Genomic DNA, 23944 nt, shown 5'->3' on the forward strand with positions numbered 1-23944 from the left:
GGCTGATCCCTGTGGCTGTGAGATCTCCAGCAGTCACAGTGGGGAAGGAGCATGAACATGCTGCTAGAGCTGGGAGTAGCCTGCCGTTAGCTTAAGCAAACCCTGAAATTGCACCTTCAGTTTAATGGTTTAACCTGCCCCGTGGAAAACAATTTTGTTCTTCTGATTAAAACAACAGTTTAGATATTGCAGATGGAATTTCACTTTTGCTATATATTCCTATATAGAATTCCTTTTTATCTGCATCTGATATGGATGCCAAAAATCTTTTTCAGTTTTCTTACTGGATGAGATAGTAAAACTTAAAACATATACAGTCATAGGTGCCACAATTGCTAAACAAAGTTATTGTGTCATTAGATTTCTAGATTCAGCACAAGCTGTTTACCTGGACACTTCCCTGTGGCCCTTGTTCAAAAAATTGGACATAGATTGTGCCATAGGTTGTTAAATTTACCAGCGCATTAGCTGAAGAGAGCCTTGAGTGATGCCGGACTGTGGGGAACTTTCACAAGAAGTTCAGGTCTCTTACTCCCTGCCAAACATGCTGACTTTAAAAAAATCTTTGTAATGTTGTCCTGGTTTTTCTTGGCCATCTTTTTTGAAGAAAAAAAGTCTCCCAAAAGTGAGTACAAGACAGTACTTTAAATCAATAAGAATGCAGATCTAAGTCTTTAACAAGACCTGTGTTCGATAAGAACACTATTCAGAATAGTCTTAGAATAAAAATACAGTTACAAAATTAATACAGTTGAAGTTTCTTAGAAAGCCAGAGTAAATATGGCTATATACAGCAATGCTATATGCAACCACACAGAATTCAATGAAATGTAATGGATATAATGCATGCAGCTGAGGATAGACTGTAGCCCCCATATGTTGTAGTATAAAATTAGAGATTGAAAGATCATTTGTCAGTTTTGCTGATTGGGCTGAGAGGATTCAAGTGTCTTTGTAAAATGCATATAATTTGTCCAGCTGAAGCAGTGGAGCCATGTGCTCCAGAAGTAATTTATCAGCACACTGAGGAGGGGAAAAAAAAACCCTGTAATAAATCAGATTTTTTCATTCTGGGTTTGTGATTTAACACTTTGTAAAATTTCGTTTGCATTAGTTATTCTGTCAGGCATTTCTCCTCTTAGCTAAAGTTGTACCTGCAAAAAGATGTTTGTGCTGATGCATCTCTGTCTACACTGGGGCTTTGTTGTTTAAAGATCACAGAATCATATAATCATTAAGATTGGAAAAGGCCTCTGAGATCATCAAGTCCAACCGTCAACCCAACACCACCATCCTTCCTAAACCATGTCCTGAAATACCACCTCTATATGTTTTTTGAACACCTCCAGAGATGGTGGCTCTACCATCTCTCTGGGCAGCCTGTTCCAATGCCTGACCACTCCTTCAGTAAAGAAATTTTTCTTAATATCCAATCTAAACCTCACCTGGTGCAACTTGAGGCCATTTCCTCTTGTCCTGTCGCTTGTTACTTGGGAGAAGAGACCAACCCCCACCTCGCTACAACCTCCTTTCAGGTAGTTGTAGGGAGCAATAAGGTCTCCCCTCAGCCTCCTCTTCTCCAGGCTAAACAACCACAGTTCCCTCAGCCTCTCCTCATAAGACCTGCTCTCCAGACCCTTCACCAGCTTCGTTGCCCTTCTCTGGACACACTCCAGCAAGTCCATGGCCTTCTTGTAGTGAGGGGCCCAAAACTGCACACAGTATCCAAGGTGCGGCCTCACTAGTGCCGAGTACAGGGGTACGATCACTTCCCTGCTGCTGCTGGCCTCACTATTCCTGATACAAGCCAGGATGCTATTGGCCTCCTTGGCCCCCTGGGCACACTGCTGGCTCATGTTCAGCTGGCTGTCAACCAACACCCCCAGGTCCTTTTCCTCCAGGCAGCTTTCCAGCCACTCTTCCCCAAGCCTGTAGCGTTGCATGGGGTTGTTGTGACCAAGTGCAGGACCCAGCACTTGGCCTTGTTAAACCTCTTACAGTTGACCTTGGCCATTCCCCCACCTTGCCTCTGAGTTCTTAGTTTTTTCTATATAAAAATAGTTCATGAGCTCTCTCACAGTGAAACTGCCTGGTCCTTTTTTCATTACACTGATTTTCATTTCAGTTGGTTGTGAAAGATTTTTGGCCTCTAGCATTTCTCTGTGGTTAGCTCTTTGCAGTCTTTGTCATCATGGCATGAAGCATTTTTTTAATTTATGGAGATAAATTGTCAATTTAAAAAAAATATTTCTGTAATTTTGCATAAACACTGCGATCCATGCCGTGGATTTTTCACTTGGAGGTCTGGGTATTAACTTGATTTCAGTCAAAAGTGTACAGAGTTTGCAGAATGCAGCCTTGTCTCAAGTGAATATCTGTCATGTCATAAACTCATTTCAAAACTTGGAATGATTTAATAAACGTCAACATCAAGAACAGTCCATAATCTACGGAAACTAAGTCCTGATGTACAGATATTGGTGTATTAACAGAACCATGTGCAAGAGATCATGTTATTTTTGGATTTAGTCAATGTGACTAGTTGCAGAATCTCAGAATTCTATTAAAAAAATAAATCCTAAAAATACTCTGGGCTTAAGCATGACAATATAGGCCTTGAACAACATGCTGATAGTTCCTAATACGGTATCAGGCTTTTAATTGTCATATGAAAATGTATGTATCTTTTACTTTAGGTATTAGGCTGCTGCTTAATATTACACCCATAACAGAAATATTAGTGTTGATGTCCTTGATAAACTTCAGTTTCTCTCTTTTACTCAGTTTTCTTTGTGAACTCTACTGTGAGTTTAGTAAGAAATGTGTATGTTCATAATCTATGGTGAGCAGTGTTGATTAGTCAAATACTGTTGAATGCATATCCCATAAATAGTAATGGCTATTTTATGGTGAAGGAATGTGATGTTTGCCTTGGACCGCTCCTGAGAAGTAACAACAGAGATAACATGATTAAGGTGCTGTGACTCCATGTACCTTATTTTTTTATCTTACTGGATCTGTCTCTTAGTGAGCAGCTCAGAATGCTAGATGACTGCCAGTTTAAAATAATCTATGAAACTAAACAAAAAACAGAATAGTGTTTACCAGGAGCACATACATTAACAGGAACTGTTTGCCAAGACTTGGGGAGAAGTAGTGAATTCCCAGTCCAGTTCTTGTACTCAGGACCCTCCATGCTGGATGTGCTTTGAAGTACAGCACATGCAATTGCAGCATTAAATTACTGCTGTTGCTCAGGATTGATATGTAGCAGCTGACTTGTACAGGATTAGTAGATAATGCTCACTCATTTTATAGGTAATGGTGTTATTTGGAAACAAGGTGTTTTGGGAGGGGAGTCTTCTAGTGCAGTAGGTTGTTTGTTTTTTTTTTAAGTAACTCCCATGAAATTAAGTCACTGAGAATTGAGAATGTTTAACGTAAGATGTTTCATTCCTGTATGAACTGTGGACAATATGTGATAAAGACAGTAACTGGTAACAATAATCATATGGACAGAGACATTGCGAGAAACTGTACCACAACAGGACCAAACATAGAAGATAAGTTGTAGCCATAGTTCAGTAATGGAGCTGTATATGATGACTTGCATGTCTGAAAATGTTAGATCCAAGAAGTGCCATCAGACATCTGTATTTACTCGAAAAGGAGAATAGACTTTGAAACGACTTCTTATGTTTTATAGGTTACTTTCCTTTCCGCAGGACCTTCTTTAAATTTAGGAAGTGATAAATGTTTGTATTACTGTTAGTATGTGGAGACAGATATGCTATGCTACCAGGAAATTACATAAGCTTAAGATTGGTTTGTTGTGAAAGTGTTAGGAGCACTAAAAAAACACTTTGTGATTCAAGATAGCTGATATGATTTCATGGAAAGGAAAGTCATGACTCATTAACTGGTTAGTTCTTGAAAGATTGAAGAGTTATAACACAGCCTTGCCTCATTGCTCTCCTTAAGGACCAGTTAGCACTACTAATATGAATCCATATTATGCTTAAGATTACATTTTTTACAGCATTCTAACTTTTGTTATCACAATTAAATGTTATCTCTTTAAACAGCTTATGTTGGATTGATTCTGTTCTCATACACAAGTAATTGTGTACTCCTATCCAGTGGGCTCCAGGTGTCCCTGCCTGAGCAGGGGGAGTTGGACCAGATGACCTCCAGAGGTCCCTACCAGCCTCAACCGTTCTGGGATTCAGTTATAGACTATACCATTAATGGATTTTCTTCCTTAAGAATATAGACTCCCATAATATTGGGTACTTAATTCCATTGTCAACCAAGTAATTTATAGGATGAGAGTGAATTCATCAAAATTCTGGTTTTGTCATAGGACAGTGAGGGGACAAAGTATTTCCTTTTTAAAACTTCCAGAGTATTTCTTGCATCTCATTGCATGCTTAAATGTTACAATTTTATACAATGCAAAATATTGGTGATACTAGTAATATTTTCTTTACTGTCATAACTCTTCCACACTTCATTTACTAGCCTGAGGTTTGTAGTAGGTAATATGATGTTCTTAGACTTTTCATCAGCAGAAAAGATTTCAGTCTCGGCCTTACTGTTGATTTCAGTCTCGGCCTTACTGTTGAAAAATAAGATCATTGTTCATTCTAGTTCTGTTACTTTCATATGGAACTCACATAGATGATTCAACCTCAAATTAAGTTATAGTTGTGTATTGTTTTAATGCAAAGTTTTTGTACTATGGAGACTTCGCTGTTTTGAGAGAAATTTGTAAATTCCCAGCATATCAAGCTTCCTTGTTTGTATGTAAGGCATCTGGCCTGTTTCCCCAGCCTGAGAAGGACTCCTGGTAATATCCAGTGCTCTTTCAAGCTGGGTTTGGTGAGTTTTTTTGATGTGAAGCTTAGGAAAAATCTAAATAAAATGTTAATTGATTTATCCAAAGCTGCCACTGCTTGAAGCCTCCTTTCAACACCTCTCTCTTGGGCCTAATGCAAGACTTCATCTCTCTTTACAATCTTTTTTTGGTTTCTCTCCCAGCCCTTTAAAGGGAACACCTAGCCATTTCCCAGCTGGGTCTGATAGAAACAGGGTTAGCAAGTTACAGGTCCTTGGCCCATCCTGTTAAGCGTAGTTATGACTCAGCAGATAGCAATGCAATGTTGATATTTTTAAGCTTGATATATTTTAACCCCATTTAATCTGTAACTTACAAAAAATCTCATTATTACAGAGTGTGAGAGATGCAGGTTGAACTGTATGTAATCTTTTTTTTAAACTTGACTTTAATAAGACAACTCATTTCTAAGTCCTGAGACTTCAAAAAGGTAATAATATCCAGTTTCTGAAAATGCTATTAAGTCTTTCTGTGGGATGCAAATGTATTTTTGATCTTTTATTTTCCATATTTATTCACTTAGAATTCAGGTATGTTAACAGTTTTTACAAACTGTAAAAGAGCACATTATTTATCTAATCATCCTTCAAACTGTAAGCAGAACACCAGGCTTAAATATTTGTAGACTAATCATGCTGTGTGTAGGGGGTGTTAAAGCAAAAGCATGTTATCTCTCTGTAGCTTCACTCTTGCAGCTGACAGAGTTACTTATTTCAGGTCAGACCCTGGTATCTGGTATCATTAACCTTCTTTCCTACTCCAGTCTCTTCTGCTGGTAACTTAATCTTCACCCCTTATGCCTTCTTTTTTCGGGGAGATCAGTTGGAATCAAGATGGGTGGGTATATCCATCTATAACAGTGTTGTACACTGTAGTACCTTCGGTGTGCCTGTGCCTCTTTTTTCAAGCACTTCTTAGCATGGCCTGCCTGTGACTTTAGCCTGGAATGAATTTATTTATAGGCAGTTCTGTGTGCTGAAGAGCAGGAGGCTAGTTATCCAGGCAATTATTTGAGGAGGTTAGGAAAAAAAGCATCCCTTGGTTTGATTCAGCTGCACTTCATACAGCGGTCCTTCTAATTCTCCGTTTCCACTGCCAGCCATGCTATTATGTTCACTGTGAGCACTCAGTGTTTTCATGAGAGGGATGCTGGCCTGTGAGATGGTTTGCCTTTTACCATCAGCCAGGGTTGTCTAGGACCTGGCAGAATGAACCAGGGAAGAAAGGGGGGAGCCCATTCCAAGTGTAATCCACGGTTCACTTTGCTAAACATGTTCCATTGATTCATTATAAAAAGCTACCGAAAGTTTGGGATGGGGGTGAGGGGAGACTAAACAGGAAGAAATTGAGGGTTCTAAGGAAAGAACACATTTAGACTGAGTAGCACTATGTCATGCAGAAATACACAAGTATTAGGGAAGTAGGGAGAAATGGAAGGGTACAAATCTCTCAGCATGCACCTCTGCTGGAGCTGACTAGCTGTCCTGTGTACCAAACTGCAAAGATTGTTCTATTTCTGGAGTTGGCTAGTGTCTGTAGATAACCTGTACAAATGTATGTGCAGTGCTGGTAAATTGGCTGTGAAAGCCTTCAAGAAGAGATGGATGCTTAGATTTCTTCCTCCTCTAGAGAAAATTATAAGAAATATACAGGCCAAGCAAAAAGAAACATCAGTCCTGATTTCCTCCCTCCTTTCCAAAGTATGAAGTGCATAGTCTGTCTTCAGACTGAATGATCATGGCCTCCAGTAGACAAATCCTCTATTGTAGTCTGCATTTGCTTTGTTTTTCAGACTACAGCAACCACTGAGATCTACAAATAACACTGTATTATATATCTTGCTTCAGAGTAGGAAGCATGTAAAAATGCGTGCAGAGCAATTTTCACTGCCAGTTGACTTTCAGAGGTTACTGTAATTATTTTTTTTGTCTAACATCTTCAGAGGGTTTCTTGATCAGCTGAATAACTCCATTCCACTGTAGATAATCATATTTAGCATAAGAACTTTATATCTTGTTGACTTCAGAGACTGACAAATAACAGACTACTCTAATAACTAGACCTGTTGTCTTTGTGCCATTTCTGGGATCAAATTAGAAGGACCATGAGTCGTAGAGCTACTCATAAAATGTCTAAGACATGGGTAGGTGTTAAAAGAAGTATGTAAAATTCCTTTAAAAGTATTTAAGTTCATATCCTCTTCTCTTGATGATTGCTGCTCTTGAAAGAAAAAAAGTACCACGATTGGGATTTTAGGGCAGTTAGTAGAGCAAAATGGCCTTAAGGGATTATGTAAAAATGCCAAAAAGCTTGACAGAGTTCTTGAATGACTTGAAGAAAACTTAAATCTCTGTTATTCTTTTAAGCACATCTTAGCTTTAAATTTTGAACAAAGACCTTATCTTAGGAGACAATCACAGACCCACTGAAGAAACAGACGGATCACCACACTTCTCTGGATTCTGCCATTAATCTCCAAAGAGAAAGTTCTGTTCAGTGTTTGTGGATTGCTTGTGAGAAACGTGTCAGACCCTGAGCAAGTTTCCTTATAGAGGCAATTGTTTTACTAGTGTGGTTCTGAGTAAGGAAAAGCACTGAGGATTTCTGGGATGTTCATGCTGGTCAATAAGACCATATTTGCATGCGTGTGGGGAGGTTTCATTCCCTAGAGTGAATCACAGGAGTAGAAACCTGTTAGAAAAATGGGGATGCGCATGTGTGTGATGTTACACATTTAGCCTCAGAAAGGAAAAGAGAATGAGGTATACATCTTGGAAGAGCATGATTCCTGACAGGAAATTATGAGAGTTCAAAGGAGACGGTTTTCTTTTGAGTTACTTTTATATTTTCAGTGTAGCTATGGTAGGGAGATAGATGCTAGTTCTGGAAGGAGATCTCCCTAACTGACATTTTTAAATTTTGATACATGAGCAGGTTTAGCATCCATGGAATGTGGAGAAATGCTCAGTGAAAGGGCCCTTGGTATGAGAAACATCCCTGTATTCACAAGACTCTAAAACCAATAGACTGAATATGACTTCTTACTGTAATGTCCATGTGAGGAGGGGCAGATAGAACTGAAGGTATCGATTACTGATGCATCAGTATCTGGTACAGAGGTGTTACCTGACTGCCACAGCTACTGAAAATATATATGAGAAGAGTCAGGTTGAAAAAACAGACTCGGGCAACAGAGGGTGGTTTCGGTCCCTTTCTGCCAGCAATGTTAGAAAGTCTCTGCTTGTTTCTCAGTAAGTGATGCCAACATGTGGCACATGGACAACCAATCTGGTTGGAGCAGCATGAAGCAGAGGGACACAAGAAAGTGTTGTGTAGTTGCATGATTAGGAGAAAGCAGATACAGAGGAAATGTTTTTCCCCTTTGTGAAAGAACTAGAGTTCCATGTTTTTCTCATCTGTGTTCCCTGTCACTCGGACACTGAGAGGAGTATGCTTGCTTGTCCTCTGGTCATCTCCTAAGGAAAAGAAAAGTCTGAATGTAAGACCTGAGTGAATCATGGATTGACTTTAGTCTTTATGAATCACAAGTAACCATGGATTAGTTGTTGAGCTCAAAAGTGTCTGGAGGAGCATCTCAATGCCTGTGTACTGCAAAAGCCGCTCCAGTCTTTATAGTACCCTATAAATTCCCTTTACTTGCTTTGTACATAAAAAAGCAACTTACTGTAGTATATCCATTGTCTGGATCCACTCCGCTGCATTGTGTTTTCTTGAGTCTATAGCAGTGCAGGTATAGGAGGATCCTGTGGAGATCACAGATTACTTTGGGTGAAGTTTTAGCTTGCTGAACTAGTCAGGCTCTGGCTTTCTCCTCTTCCCTGACTCACCTTCCTTCACAACGTTCTCTGGTGGTAAGGCTGCTGTTCTCTGCTACCTCATGTGCTTATACATGGAAAGATACTTGCTACTGATTAGAGTGGCTTAATTTACCGTGCAATATTCAGGGTAAGGTGCGATATTTTGGAAGGGGGATCATGCTGCTTGATCATTGTATTTAATAATGTGATACTCTTGCTAGTTTCTGAACCTGTTTTATCATCTTTTTACATTCTGTAATATATTCATTATTAAAAAGGGGAGAGAGAGAGTGAATGACTGCGTGCCCGAATCACACATTCTTGCTTTTGGTAGCATTTGGTCTTTGCTAGGGTTATTTTTATTTTCCAGGTACAAGGAAAATTCACTGATTGCTCTGAGACCTATGTGGTTCATAAAACAAATATCCAAGTTGAGCAAGTCTAACTGTATCAGAAGTGCTGCAAATTGCCTTCCACAAGCCTAAAGGTTGACCTGAATTTTCTCAGAACTCTTATCAAGCTGCAGAATTCTGCTTAGGAAAATGAGAAGAAAAATTGTTGTGTTTCCAATGTCCATTATTGTATGTTACTCCTTTTATGTCTGTTGCTTTTTTTGCTGCTGTTTTTGTTGCTGTTTTGTGGGGTTGGTTTTGTTGGTTGGTTGGTTGGGGTTTTTGGTTTTTTGGAGGTTTCTTTGTTTTGTTTTTTTTTTTCCAGAAAAGTTAAAATGCTCAGAAATTAGCCAAACTTGGAAAGAATACATGGTTTTGTTAGCCTGGCCTCTTTAAAATCAAGGGAGGACTGGCCTTTGACTTCATTAGGGCTAGGAGTTCACCCACAGTTCCTGAAATACAGATACACAATACTGCTATAAACTCGAGAGTAAAAGTACTCTGCACAGGCATAACAGCTTTGGTCTTTCTATTTCTCTTTCAAACCAATCTTTTTTTTAAATTAACTTTAAAATTTTGATAGCAATAACATTGACTTTCACAAAAAAAAAAAAAATTTCTAAACCACCTGTTTATTAAGTGATGGCCGATCTATACCTGTTCAATAAATGAAAGAAGAGGCATGATGAAGTATATGAAATATTAGGTACATCCCTTTTCTTGATGTTAAAATAATATGCAGCTTTGCTTTCAGCGGTACATTTTCTGAGTGGGTTGAGTTCTCCCTAAGTAATTAATAACTCTTAAGCTGTCTGAATAGTTTCCCTTGAGTTGCATCATATAATGTGTCATATGAAAACAACTTGAGGCCTAATGTAACATGAAACTGTATAGTGCATCTTAATGTGATTTGAGGAAGATGGATGGGAAGGAAATTATTTCTTATTCTGAGTAACAAACAGCTGTTATTAACTTTTATTTGAAAAGAATTTAAAATACCCTTTCTAGGCAAAGATTGGTAAATTGTTCTAGTTAGTTATTTTCTCTTCTCCCATAGCACCATGAAGTTAGGCAAAAAAAAGAGAATAAAAAATACAGTCATTTCATGTAGAAATATTGAGAGTAATGTGGAGATTTTTTGTATTTGATCACCTGCGCTTTACTTTTTTATTCATAGTGGATTTCAGTTTAAATCCCTTAGCAAAAATGAAAAGGTTAAGAGTTCCGTGTCTCTGTCAACATAGTACTAAATAAATCATTACTCACCATAGGAAAGTTGTTTAAACTAACTCCTTGAGCTCTGGTCACCAAATTATTGTAACATTGTCATGTTACAAGTGACATATATCAGGTAATGGTATATGTCAGCTGGAAAAGATATGTCTTGCTATAAACTCTAAACATCTCCCACTTCACTCTCAGGAAATGTAAGTTGGCTCATCTTTCTCTTCTTGGAAGATACTCAGCAAGCTGGAGGCTTCATTGATACTTGTAAATACGGAAGTTTATCATATACTGTAGTGTATTCTCATTTGATATGGAACAATTAGAGTTCATAAGATTTAAAAATAGATGCTGCTTTTCCATTAGTGCTTTATTTAAAAATAAAAACAAAAGGTAAATAAAGGATTGCCTTACTAAATTTGATATGGGTAACTCAATGCTGCTTTACAAAGATAGAACTAAAACTGTTTATAGCACAGTGAATACACAGTTAATTCATTCATAATTACTTCTTTTAACATGGTAGCACTAGGAGAACCAGCTGGTATCTGCATACCAGAAATTTTCAGAACTTTTGAGGAAACAAATGAATAAGCAAATATTTTGCCAAAAATCAGTCTGTACTTCATCATTACAAACAGTGGAAGGTATGCATAAATACAGTTGTAAAGTTCATGTAAAATTCCTGTAACTGCTCTTCTAGTAACCTCAGAACGTATGGTCTGTGCTGTGCTTGGGCCACAGCACCTGTTTTAAGGAAAAATTATGGCTACGTTTAATCCAGTAAAAAAGAGGAGAATGCAATAAAAGCCTTTGCAACTCTGAGTATACATGTGCTTTGGCAGAGTGGCACATAGTTGTTGCAGGAATGTCAGTGTGTATTAACATTCTGGATGTGTCTGCTTGATGCGTCAACCTGTGGAACATTAAAAGATACCTGAATATCTGGATTTGTAATGTCTACATGTACGATCTAAAACCTTGTATTGTTAGGGATTTTCCTGCTTGTTATCTTCGGTCTCCTCAATCAGCCAGCTGGCACCTCTGTAATTCACAGTACACCTCAGTCCGGCAGGCTAGGGTGGTGTAAATTCAAGCCTGTGTATTCAGTTCGTGTGCTTCAATTCCTGCTATTGTTTTCAGCAGTTTCCATGAAGGGTGTGCTTCACTTTGAGAACACAGTGCTCCATTCATCAACTTTCGTTTTTAATTATATACTACCGACAATATGGACAGAGGGAGAAAATCAAACTGTCTAAATTCCACATAAAGTATAATTCAGTCAGACTTTGGGCGCCTGAGCCTCAGAGAATGATTCAAATTGCCTACCCTCAAGCACCACCTAACCCCTGGTGGCACCTCAAATGATTCATTTGGGACAACAGATTTCCCCCGGCGTCTGGGCTTAAGTTCCAGAGAAGCTCAGAAGCACCGTGGCTTAAGCAGCCAGGCATGTAACTCCCACCCAAGTTTCATTGTGACTCAAAGATGTGTGTAGAGATGCCAGAACTCTGCCTGTGTCCCAGAGGTGCCTAAGCCATTGACTGTGCTTAAATTGCACATAATAATCTTGGACAGCATTGAATTAAACACAAACAACAGCAGTCATGAGCACTTCTGGTGTAGAAGAGGGAGAGAGAACATTTTTGGTTAAGCCTTAAAGGTTAGAGCAGTCATCCAGGAAGGATGTCTGGTTTGGATTGACCTAAGCTAAGAAAGCTCAACAGGAATTGGAGAACTTGACTGTTGTCCCACTGTTAAGGATATTTCCTGGGAGAGGAAAATCTCAGATTCATGTGTTTGCTCCCAAGTCTGATTACGTATTTTGGTTCAGAGAATTTTGTCCATAAAAACATAAGCATCCCCTGGTTCAGAGACCAGATGCCAAGGATACCCTAATTTGCTTGTCTGCTTTAACTTGTAAGTTCTTTCTTTCACCTTTATAGGTGAATTTGTACACTTATTAATTGCTGCCCATATTTCTGTAACGTTAGGACTTTCTTAAGACCTGTCATCTCTCTTACTGCTTTTGGCTTAGACACCATGATGTACTACCCAAAGTTAGCGTTCTCTGTATTTGTGCTTTACATCTGTAGACTTTGAGGTGAGTTTGATACAGGTTTCCTTCATCCTTATTCTCTCCTTTTCCTGCTGTTCTTTCCTTGTGCCACGCTGAAAGGGTACATAACTTGTTGAGCTGTGATTGTGTGGAACAACTTGCTTTTGTATTTTTCGTTAACATTTAATATTACTTCATTACTGTTTTCACCCTGCACATGACATCTCATTGGTTTTCTCATTAGTTATTAAATGCTGGTAGATGCAGTAATGCAAAATGGTATATTAAATATCCAAAGGACTTCTGAATTTCAAATTCAGTGTTCTGAAAAATTCTGTTTTGGCTTTTCTCATGTTCCAATATGAGGTTTTATGTTCATATTTCAGGTCTGGCTTTCTCCCTCCATCTAATGCCATTATATATTCATTGTTTAAAGGGCATACATACTTTGTCTATTTCTGATAAGTTTTTAACTGAGCTTTACAGAGTAGAAGATACCATGTAGTAATACTTAAATTTTACTGTAGTATCTTACTGATGGTCTGTACCTAAGTCACTTCAATGCTAGGTGCATGCTTTTTATTCTGTTACATTCACTTGCAGCGATTCAGAGAGGAAGAGCATTGGGGAAAATTTGTATCATAGTAGATAGTATGCTACTTTTGTGAGTATTTTATTCCTTCATTTTTTTCCTTTTAGCATGCACCATCTGGCTGGAAGGGTTGAGTGTTAAGTGTGTGCTTTAAAGCACCTGTTTATGACTTTTTGGTCACCAAGGAATGTTCATATAGTTACACAATGAGAACTCTTCTCAGAATAAAGATATTTCTTCTGTTCTGTCATGTCTTTGGTATACAGTAGTTATATATCAAATTTCTGCTGTTTGTTGGCCAGGCATTGGAACAAGTTTCCCGGAGGGTTGTAGAATAGTCTCCATTCTTGGAGGCTTTTAAAACTCACTGGGACAGGACTTATAGTAACCTGATATAATTTTCAGGTTGGTCCTGCTTTAAGCAGGGGGTTAGATCCATTGGCCTCCAGAGGTACCTTCCTACCTAAATTATTTTGTGAATCTAACTGAATGTATCCTTGGTCCATTTCTACTTAAACCTTGCCTCTTTAGCTGACTTCACTGAAATCAGTGCAATGCCCTTAGGGATTAAATTGACATTGTCTGCTTTCCTCATTTCTCCCAATGCAGTTTGCTCTGTCAGTTCAAAGGTAAGAGACGCTAGAGTGAACTCCTGCCCTTTATCATAATGCAGGCCCATACCTTAACTCTTGTCCCGTTTCCCAAATGGTTTGATAAACTGTTAAGGAAGATAATTTTATATCACGTGCACTAACACACAACCAAAATTTTTTGAGAAAATTCTGAAAGAAACACTTAAAATTTTAGAAGACTAATATTGTCATTCATTTAGATAACTCTTCAAGTGTCAGGGGGCTTACCGTAAAAAGCAACAACAGTGGAATAATAAAATAAAATAGTGCTTCATATTTACTAGAATACCTACCATGTCCAGAAACTATTTCCATTTGTTTTGCAGACAGATCATACAAATCTTGGTTTCCCTTCCTCCCACGTGATGAAGACTTCTTATCATTTCCCGTCCACAGTTGTCTGCCCTTTGCCCATTAATGTTAACTCCCCTCTGTCTCCCAGTATGGAACTTAGCTGGGAAAGTTAACTGATTTTGGAGAGCTAGTGAAATGCTCCCCACAGCCAGATATCTTGTCTAGCTTGCAGCTGTAATACCTGAGATGTCGTCTCCTTAGCTTGCCTGGGGCGCTGTAAACCATAGGGCTGATCACATGTGCAGATGGTTTACTGTTCTGCAGAGATGCACTTATGTATTACTCATGCTAGTGAAGTTATTTTCTTTCTAAAGCATAAACATATTCTTTATGGTATAAATAAAATACAGAGTAGTATGAAATCTAGGTCTAAGTCCCACAAAGCCTATTTGCTCTGCCTTGCCTTTTGACATTGAAAGATCTATAGCTGTACAACAGAGCATATGGGTCCACTAATAATGTGGGAGAGTTGCCAATTTGGTCCTGGGATGAAACAGGAATCAGCTGTGGGAAATAAGCCAAAGAAGTGTGATTCCCCCATAAGGGACTTAAATAGGTGTTGGTCCATAAAGAATCTCTTTGGCAGAATTTAGAGCAGGCTTCTCTACACAGAAGGCATTTTTCTTGAGTTCCTAAGTTAACTGAAGTGCACTGACTTCCAGGAGTGTTGAGGGGTTATTGTCTTGTCACCTGGTGCTTTCCTCTCTTCTTTTTTTTCCCCTTTGTTTTGGTTTTAGTTTTTTTTTTTGTTGTTTAATAAAGCCTTTACAACATACTACTGTGTAATTATAAATCCCATTTGTAGTTTTTTAGAACTAAACCATTTACGTCACACCACTGTGGGAAGAAAAATGGGACATTTTTCTGCTGCGTGGGGACCTGAGGTTTCCTCCACTCTGATCCAGGGAATGCCTTTTGCAATGTGGCTAGTTGGGCAATCCTGACTGTCTTCAGCAAACAGCAATGTTAACACTTTAGCTACTCATGTGTAGTAGTGTTTTCATCTGTGGTTTTCATCTGTCTCACCTTTGTCTTCAAAAATAAATAATTTGAAATGCAGAAGCTTCAAAAGAAAAAAGCTGATTGCACCATCCTTATTTGTTTAGTACAGAATTATTACATAGTTAATGATTAACGAAGTCTGTAGAGTTGAGTTACAGACTAATTTCATTTTTTCTGAAATACCAACTTTTCAAATAGTTTGCAGAAGTGCTGTTGTACTGTATTCTGTGACATAGGTAGCAAGTCAGACTTTTTTAAGGAGCATTGACATATCTTAGTTAAGAAAGGAATAACAAAATCAAACAGCAGAAAGACATTCATTCAGAAATGCATTTCTTATTTTTGTTCAAGCCTGCTAGAGTCCAGCTGTTTTGATACTCAAGAATTCCGAGTCATTGCCCATGGAGGTCACTGGATCAAACCCCCAGCTCAAAGCAGGACCAACTTGAAAGTGAGATCAGGTGGTTATGAGCCCTGTCCAGCTGTGTTTTGAAAATCTCTAAGAATGGGGAGTATTCCACAAATCCTCTGGGAAACTTGTTCCAGTATCCCAAGTAGTAAATTGGGAAAAGCAGTATTTTAAAAGTATGTTTATGTGTGGCATTCACTTTCCAGCAGTTCTTTTCAGGTTCCTATTTATAGTAATCAGATTTTTAAAAAGTTAGAACAAAAAATTTATTAGCAAAATCTTCAGCCATTTATTCTTATAAATAGACTGAATTGTACTTTTGAGAAGAGGCAGTTCTGAACACTGAGGCCCCTGAATTTGTATGAGCATGCGTGAGCATTTGGCTCCTTGTTTTCACCAGGTATTATTTCTGTTCATTCCTTTCAAGCAATGTTTGTATGTATAAGAATAACAAGAAATCTTTTTCCTCCCTTCTATTTTAGGCAAGTATTTCCAAATGGGCTTCCTGAAGAATACGCTCTAGTTGCTACGTTCCGTGTACGGCGAAATACCAAGAAAGAGCGTTGGTATATATGGCAAGTTTTAAATCAGTATGACACACCTGAGGTTAGAGACATCTTTGATTTATTTTTTTTAATTAAGTTCCTCTCTTTTTGCCATATTATATGGGGGCAAAAATATAACTTTGTGGATGTTTCACCACTGGATTTTTCTACAGTTTTTATGGAATAGACAGACTGCTCTGAAATAGTTGATTTATTATAGGAATGACAGAAATTTAATAGCATGTCTTGAATTAAGACTGTAAACTAGGATAAGAAGGTATGCTATGATTTATAGCTGATATGTATTTGCAAAGTTACATAGAAGAATGCTTTGTAACATAATTCTTGCCCCATCTATGTAGTTGAAGTATTTTTAGTATATATAGTTTACATATTTGTTTAATTCTTTTACTTGTATTTTTTAAATGACCACTTATTTTATTTTGCTTTCAGATCTCTGTCCTTCTGGATGGTGCAAAAAAGGTTGTGGAGTATATGACCAAATCTGCTCAGGGAAATATACTGCACTACACTTTTAAGAGTCGAGAAATTTATCCATTGTTTGATCGACAGTGGCATAAGCTTGGTATTAGCGTGCAGTCGGGGATCATTTCCCTCTATTTGGATTGTAATTTAATTGAGAGAAAGCAGACTGATGAAAAATTCACCATTGACTTGCAGGGAAGGACTCTGATTGCTTCTCGCGCTGCAGATGATAAGCCTGTAGATGTGAGTAGTACGAAAGGAAAACCAGATAACTTGAAATAGTGTTTTAGCCATGCTTTCACTAACACCCTATTAAAGAATTATGTAGATAAAAGGTTCAAAACTGGTTATTAATTTTGAGTACATATTCTTCATTTGAAGTCTTTTTCTTTAAAAGGTATTCAGTGCTGTAGCATCTGCTAAGGCAAAACTTGTGTTAGCAAAGTAACTACAAAAACTCAGTCCTGGTTTCAGAAGTCTGTTTTTCTGTGTTTGCTTTGGAGTAAGGGCCACATAGTTACCAGAGACATATTATTACTACGTTTAGAGATAACTTCTAGTGGTAATTTTTTTCTTTCAACTTTTATGAGATTTATTTTTAGGTTTGTATCAGTCATCTGTTACAGTTTGTGTCTCTTTGGTAAAGGGGAGACACAAAAAACTTAAGGATTACCTCTGTGTCAAGATTCTATCATATTCTGGGGTAATTCAGCTATGCAGAAATAGGCGCATTGTTCATTGCTGTTGCTCCTTCCTCCGAATGGGAAGGATTAGGAAGTGGCTGGAAGTGAGTTCCCTGCAGCCTTTGGTGCAAGAATTACGCAAGGCAACCCCATAATAATCTGGGCTGTGTTCTGTCCCAGAGATGCTCTCCTCCGTTTCCTCATGCAAAGAGCTCACAGCAAGTAATCTGAAAGCTCCAGGAAATGTCAGTTTGTTTTAAGTACACTGACATCCAGTTACTAGGTTTAAAGCATCTGGCTTAGAGTTTATAGTGACCCTCTGAAAGTTTCAGCTATGTTATGTACACTGTACAGTTCCAGATGAGAATTGTACATTGTTAACTGCAAGCTAGCATTGTGGGAGGAATCAGTCCTGTGAGGCGCTAAACGCTTTGGCTTGGGCTCAGAGCCAAGCTGGTGCTTCATTTTATTTTCTAAGACCGAGTTTAATTTATTTGAAATGTATGTACCATCTCCTCAGGAGATGCAGGAGAAGGAGCAGATTCTTTTTATCTTGTGTTGGTTGCATGGCACAGGCTTCATAATTCTAAGGCGAAGTTGTCAATCGGGATTTCCATGTTTGCAGGAAAACTTTATGGGCATAAAGCTGATGAAGGCAGCAGAGCTGATCCTGTACCAACAGTCGCTGTTCTCAATACCAGTGCAAGAGAGAGAATAAGAGGATAAAAAACCAATGCAGAAAGAGGCATACAAGGGCAAGATTAACTACTTAAAATTAGACAATGTTCATCTCACCTATCCACCCAAAATCTCTGAAACAGAAGCTTGATGTACATAAATCGCAATTTTTGCTCTGCAGGTGATTTATTAGCAAGGTCCAGGAAAAGGTCTATCCGAAGTGATAGATGTCTGTGAGATAGAACATATCAAACCTTTATGGCACTGCAGGAAAAAATTATTTTCCTGAAAAGGAGATCCACAGAGGATGTCCAGAGGGCTAAAATGCTTAGGTAGCATAACAAGAGCAGTACAGAGGGATGCAACTTACATGAAGATAAATTAAATCTAAAATGTGATTACATCAAAGTAATAGGCTCTTTTTCCAGCATTTCAGAAATATGCAGTGTTTCAGAGAGGAAGTTTATTATGCCAAGATAAGAAAATGCGTGCTGTAACACATGATTTTTTACATCTCATGTTAATCTCTTTTGTATTTCTTAATAGATTGAACTTCACCGCATAACAGTTTATTGTAATCCAAAATTTGCAATAGAAGATACATGTTGTGAAATATCTGCAGACCTGGTAAGTTATTTGTTAAAATGCAAATGTTAATACAAAAGAAATTACTTCATTGTTTCTTACTAAAGAGTTGTAACAAAATTTCAGTAGAAGTGATAGATTAATTACCTCCTGAAAATGAATCCTGTATTTGGAGTTGTGGTACATCGTTTCGTGGTGCCTAACTGAATGGCACAGTGGAACTTCAATAAAAGGCACTAGGTGCTGCTAGTGCTTTTTAAATTCATTTCTTAACATTGATTAATATCTAGTTAGTCACTGAGGAAGTCTCAGAGAGTAGGAAACAAATCACTGCGATGACCCGAGGATGGCCTCATATAACAGAGGCCATTTCAATAACAGTTGCATCTAGTGAAGCATTGCAGATGATAAAAAAGCCCATGAGTCTTCATGACAGTGAAAGGGAAGAAAAATAGGAAAGTCTTGAGGGTGTTTCCCTTATTTTGATACGCTAGCATCAAGGAATGAGTGTTTCATAATGGGCAAACCCTTTGTTCTTTATAACACCATGCTGAGATGTATATATTGTTTAACATAAGGGAAAACATTGATTTAGTTTAGAGTGTTCACCTTTTCCTTTTGTTCTGACAAACAGAACCAGTGTAAACTTGAAAACTCTAGAACTATAGAAATGCTTGAAGTTGTGGATGTGATTGTTTTGCTGAATCAAGCCCATTTGGAGGGAAAAAAAAAAAGAAAAAAACCTCTGAAAGAAAACATGTTAAAATATTGGTCTGCTAGTTATCAATAGTCTGTAAGAGCATGCTCCTCTGAGATAGCAGCAGTACCATCACCACCCAGCCTACAGTCAGCAACAAAATCCAGAGTGTGCAGAAGGACTAATTGCTTCAATCTACAGAGAGATGGGAGAAAAGCATACTTGGAATGAAGGGATACAGCTGCCCAGGAACAGAGGAGCAGAAGACTCTGTGGGAACTGATAACTGATAGATGCTCAGAAGCATGGAAGAGGCTGGATTTAATTTATCAAGGCAAATTGCAATTTTAAATAATAATTTATCATGCAATTATATTTCAAAATATATTCATGATAATAGTGCAGGCTTTCTCTTGAATGTAAAATGTTATGGATAAGTGAAACGAATGGAATTTTTTCTGTAGGTTCCACTTTGTACATGGAAATACAATGTATTTAACAGTTATGACACAGTAGCAAAAAAGTAAAAACAAAACAAACCCTAATAATGTATGAGCACAAAAAGGTCGAGGATGTAGGCTTTATTAATAGCATCTTTAACATTCATTCAGCTATATAGCTAGAAACACCGTCCATTTCATTTGTATGTCTCATGTAGAAGATGTAAGAAAATGGTGGACTACTTGTTAACGACTTTCATATTGAAACCAGCATTACATTTTCTGATTTATTTTTTCATTACTTCCATACCAATTATAAGGGCTATATTTTCAGTAATTTAAGGGAGGGAATTTATCCTTGGATACAAATTTCTACACTAAGCTCTAAATCCTCTGGAAATTTCTTTGACCGAAGGCTCGCAGGAGACCTCATTACATCTTAATGAGAGCTTCTGAAATTTATCAGGTTCTGTTGACTTATCCTGTAGTATATCTTCAGGTTGGCTCAGCTCTCATGAGTTACAGACAGGTGAATATTGGCTTCAGGGCTTATTGTTTGTTTCCAAACTGTGCATGCCCAAAGTATTTAATTACAAAAAAAATGACAGAATTTTCCCTCATGCTCACTGTGACATTTTGCATTTCAGGGCAGGGATGAGACTGAGAAGTACCCTCTTTTTTTTCCCATGGGCATTTTCTGCTTCACTACTACTAATTCTGGGAGACTTTATTCCTGTCTGGGCTCTTTTGGAAGAAAGAAGTGGGAGAGTCAAATAAGTTTTATCTACATTGCTTTTAGTACAGAAGGACCACAATGTCTAGATTTCATTTTACTACAGCTTTTTCCTTGGTTTGGCAGTTATTGTGGCTTCTCGGTAATATGGTGTGTACAGGAGTAGTAAAACAGAAAGTAACTTAAAAGTGGTGTTCGGATGTTATTTACCTATTAACCAAAGTGGGCTAAAAATCAGAAAATCTTCTTTTTATTTTAGTGCCCACGTGAGGAGAGGTTACTTGCTACGACTTCATCACCAGTGACTGTTTATGCCAGCAAAATATACACACTTCCAGGAATGCAGCAAGAATCTAGAGAGAGATGCCACTGCTTTCCAAATAAAGTATGAGGTTTTACCATTGCTTTTTAGTTCATCATGCTGTTTAATGCTGCTAGGTATTAAAAAAAATAAAGGTTAATATTTTTTTTGTAGTTATTAAAAAAAAATCATACTGGTTTGTAGTGTTGTAATCTACTTACATTGTATTCCTTAGTTAAGAAATAGTACATTTGAGATAAAGTTAGAGTTGCAGAGGTCTGTAAGGTTTAGTTGTTTGAACACACACCAAAAAAAAATCCATAGTAAAAATGAGAATTATATTCAGGCATTATATTTAGTGTAAATGTTTTTACTTGAGAATAAATTATTTTCTACATAATGCTTTTTTTACAATCCTTCCCCTGGGTGTTGTGCGTATATTTATTCTGAGTCATTTGCTTTGTTAGGCTTTTGTGATAAAGACAAGGAAGCCAAAACAAATACATATTTTGGATCTGCTGCTTTGTTGATTTTTGACTTCTTTTAAAATCAGGGAGAAGCAGGATTGCCAGGAGTAGCTGGTTTGCCAGGCCAGAAAGGAGTTAAAGGTGAAAAGGTAAAATATCATTTGAATTCTCTCTTTCAAATCTTTATCTTTGGCCTATCTTTCTTGAATAGAAACTTAATGGATTTTGTTATTCCTTCAAGGAATCTCCCTGTACACAGTTAAAACCTTTATCAGTCAGTCTCTGGTTTCCTGCATGGGCTTTCTGCCAGGCAGCGTACAGCTGTCTTATTTTGGGGTCCTCTCATCAGCTCCATGGAACACAGCTTACCTGCCTGGGAAGCGCATGCCTACCCAACCCTGTCAGCGTGTCCTATTGCCTGTTCCCCTTATCCAAAATAAGAGAAGTTGTATATGTCATCTCTGACAAGGGTTTTCCCATATCATGTGTGCACGTCACTGCTGATGGACAGAATACTCTGTGGTGGATTCATCCCTGCAGGCATCATTAGGAGGGTATAAATTCACTCATATGACCTCAGCACTCTATATTCTTTGACATCACTCTTACCTGAAACTTTCTTAGTTGTGAAAAGAAAGGGACCTGACATTGGCAAGACCCTAGGACAGGCCGGTTGGTGCTCCTTTCCTTGGGCCTATTCTGTATTTTTGTTCTGTAATGTTTACCATGGCATTCCTGTGGTATTTAGCCTGAGGGTTTCCTAAGAGTAAAGGTCAGCATATCAGATGTTTTCCCTTTGAACTCTGTTCCCTACATTTGTTTGAAGGATGCTGGATTATACATGTCTTGGAATATGTTTTTCTTGTGCTAACAGAGGGGGAAACTTTGATAAACTATTGCAAATCAGCCAGAAAAACAGTGGATAGGAATTCTGAGTTCAGGGAATACAGTGTGAGAGGAAGATACCTGGAATGTCCTAATCCAGAGGTTAGGATGGAGGTGTCCTAACCCAGCATCCTCCCTCTCAGCGTACTGTTTAATACATGATCTGAAATATTTTGTGAAGACAGTCAGCACTGTTCCTAGGACTGTGGTACCTGGCTGAAATGGGTGCAGTTCTGAGAGGGCTCGTCTAGACAGTTGGTTGAAATTAAGTAGATTCCTTTGATAGTGTCTTCCCCGCCAACTCCTCTCCTCCAATATATATTTCACTTTTGATACTAGCTGTATCTTTTTCCTAGGTGGAGAAAAAAGTTCAAGCATATTAGCTTCTGTAGCCCAGCTGAACCTAGAGGAATTGCTGACAGTTTCCAAATTTAATAATGAATTTTTGATGATCTTAGGTCTGAGTATATGTCAGTGTTAGGGTTAGCCTATGTTACCAACATAGGGATTTTCCTAGCATTTATTTGGGAAACTGCTTTTCTGCTCCTGATATGATCCATTTAGACTATTACTCCTAGTAAGATGAGAAGGGAGACTTCTGAAGTCTAATTTTTTTACCTTTCCATCTCACAGCCAACTAGCAGTATTTACCATGCTAAGCATAGTACTTCTAAATGAAGCATGTGGGTGCCTGTGGTCACCACCAGTTCTGTTCTCCTGTTTGTTTTACAAAGAAACCCTCATTGTGTTGATTGAGAAACCATCCAACAGTCAATGAAGTCTTTCAACTTCTGTGCATCACTGATAGCAAATTGCCTGTCTGACATGGTTGGTAATTAACGAAGTACAAAATTTTTGGTTTAGATGTAAAACTGAAAATCGTTAAGCTTGAGATTCATGAAAAACAAATCTTTCAAGATTTATACAAATAGGGTTTTTTTTTTTTTGGAGTGGCCTACCAAAAGACCAAATAAGTCCAGATTTGTTTGGTTTATCACCAGCCATTCTGATATTTCACTGAATATTTACAGCCTGAGCAGGATTATGTGCTGCATCCAGCAGCTTAGCCTAATGATAGTAAATTGCCATTTGTGAATGTCAGTTCACAAAAATCAGTGAATCAGCAGGTTCAAGGCAGAGGTAGTACAGCAAACAGCTAGAATGCTGCTTCATTTGAACCTTCCTTATAATTGACCAGTACTTGCTACTTCCTAGTTTTGGGGTGGGTGGAGGGCCTATTACTGCTGTGATTAAAAGGATGGTCTCACTGTTGACCTTTTGGAGCAAACAAATACTGACTTGAATAGTGCCTACCATGATGGAGTTGAATGCCACATTCTCTGAGGCTTTAGTAACACTTTTTGTTTCGCCTCTGCCTTTGTGTAAGTGTTCAGTAACATTTCCTATTAAAGATGGCCTTGTTACACTAATAATTAGAGGTGGAGAGTTAACAAGACCCCAGACCATTCCAGACATGCAGGATACATGATTTATTGCCAGATTATGTAAAGAAGAGTAACAGACTGTGGTTGGATGTTCTGTGATACGTTATACATGAAAGAGGCAGCTTTTTGATGACTTTGGCCAGTCACAAATAACCAGGATTTCTCTGAGTTGTCTGATGGTTCTTCAGCCTATGTTTCCCACTTCGCTTGCATTCAGCTCTTCATCTTGTTTTCTTCCAAATCATATTATTATTAGTGTCCAACTAACTGTATCTAAATGTCCTTATCATGGCAGCATCCAAGTGAAAACAAATTAATGTCAATTTTTTAGCTTCTTTTCTAGGAAATTTCTGTATCCATTGATACTATGTCTTGTTCAGCACAACATTCCTTATCCTTTTATTTTACATTGTCTCGTTCCAATTTCCCTTCCACAGTAATTAATGGTATGACTGAATTTACGTGTCTTTTTGTTGCTGTGGGATTGGCAAGAAAGTCTTTCTGTACACAAACTGGTGTTAGGCAATATTCAAGCGCCCAAAAATTGCCCTTCTCTTTAGTCTAACATAGTTATTCCCTAAGATCATACTCTGATTTGCCTGTTCATGAATATCTAAGCTA

At 38.0% G+C, this 23944-nt stretch overlaps 1 protein-coding gene across 4 annotated transcripts in view; it reads left to right on the plus strand.

Moving 5' to 3' along the window:
* The window catches only part of COL19A1 (collagen type XIX alpha 1 chain), a 209722-nt gene that overhangs the window by 18705 nt on the left and 167073 nt on the right, over nucleotides 1-23944 (plus strand). For all 4 annotated transcript variants that reach the window (XM_075087052.1, XM_075087050.1, XM_075087053.1 and 1 more), the window contains 5 exons: nucleotides 15862-15985; nucleotides 16378-16653; nucleotides 18318-18398; nucleotides 20485-20610; nucleotides 21080-21142. In XM_075087052.1, the coding sequence (XP_074943153.1) occupies nucleotides 15862-15985; nucleotides 16378-16653; nucleotides 18318-18398; nucleotides 20485-20610; nucleotides 21080-21142 (670 nt within the window). The remainder of the gene's footprint in view (nucleotides 1-15861; nucleotides 15986-16377; nucleotides 16654-18317; nucleotides 18399-20484; nucleotides 20611-21079; nucleotides 21143-23944) is intronic.

Source organism: Phalacrocorax aristotelis, chromosome 3 (assembly GCF_949628215.1).
Source record: "Phalacrocorax aristotelis chromosome 3, bGulAri2.1, whole genome shotgun sequence".
Lineage (NCBI taxonomy): Eukaryota > Metazoa > Chordata > Aves > Suliformes > Phalacrocoracidae > Phalacrocorax > Phalacrocorax aristotelis.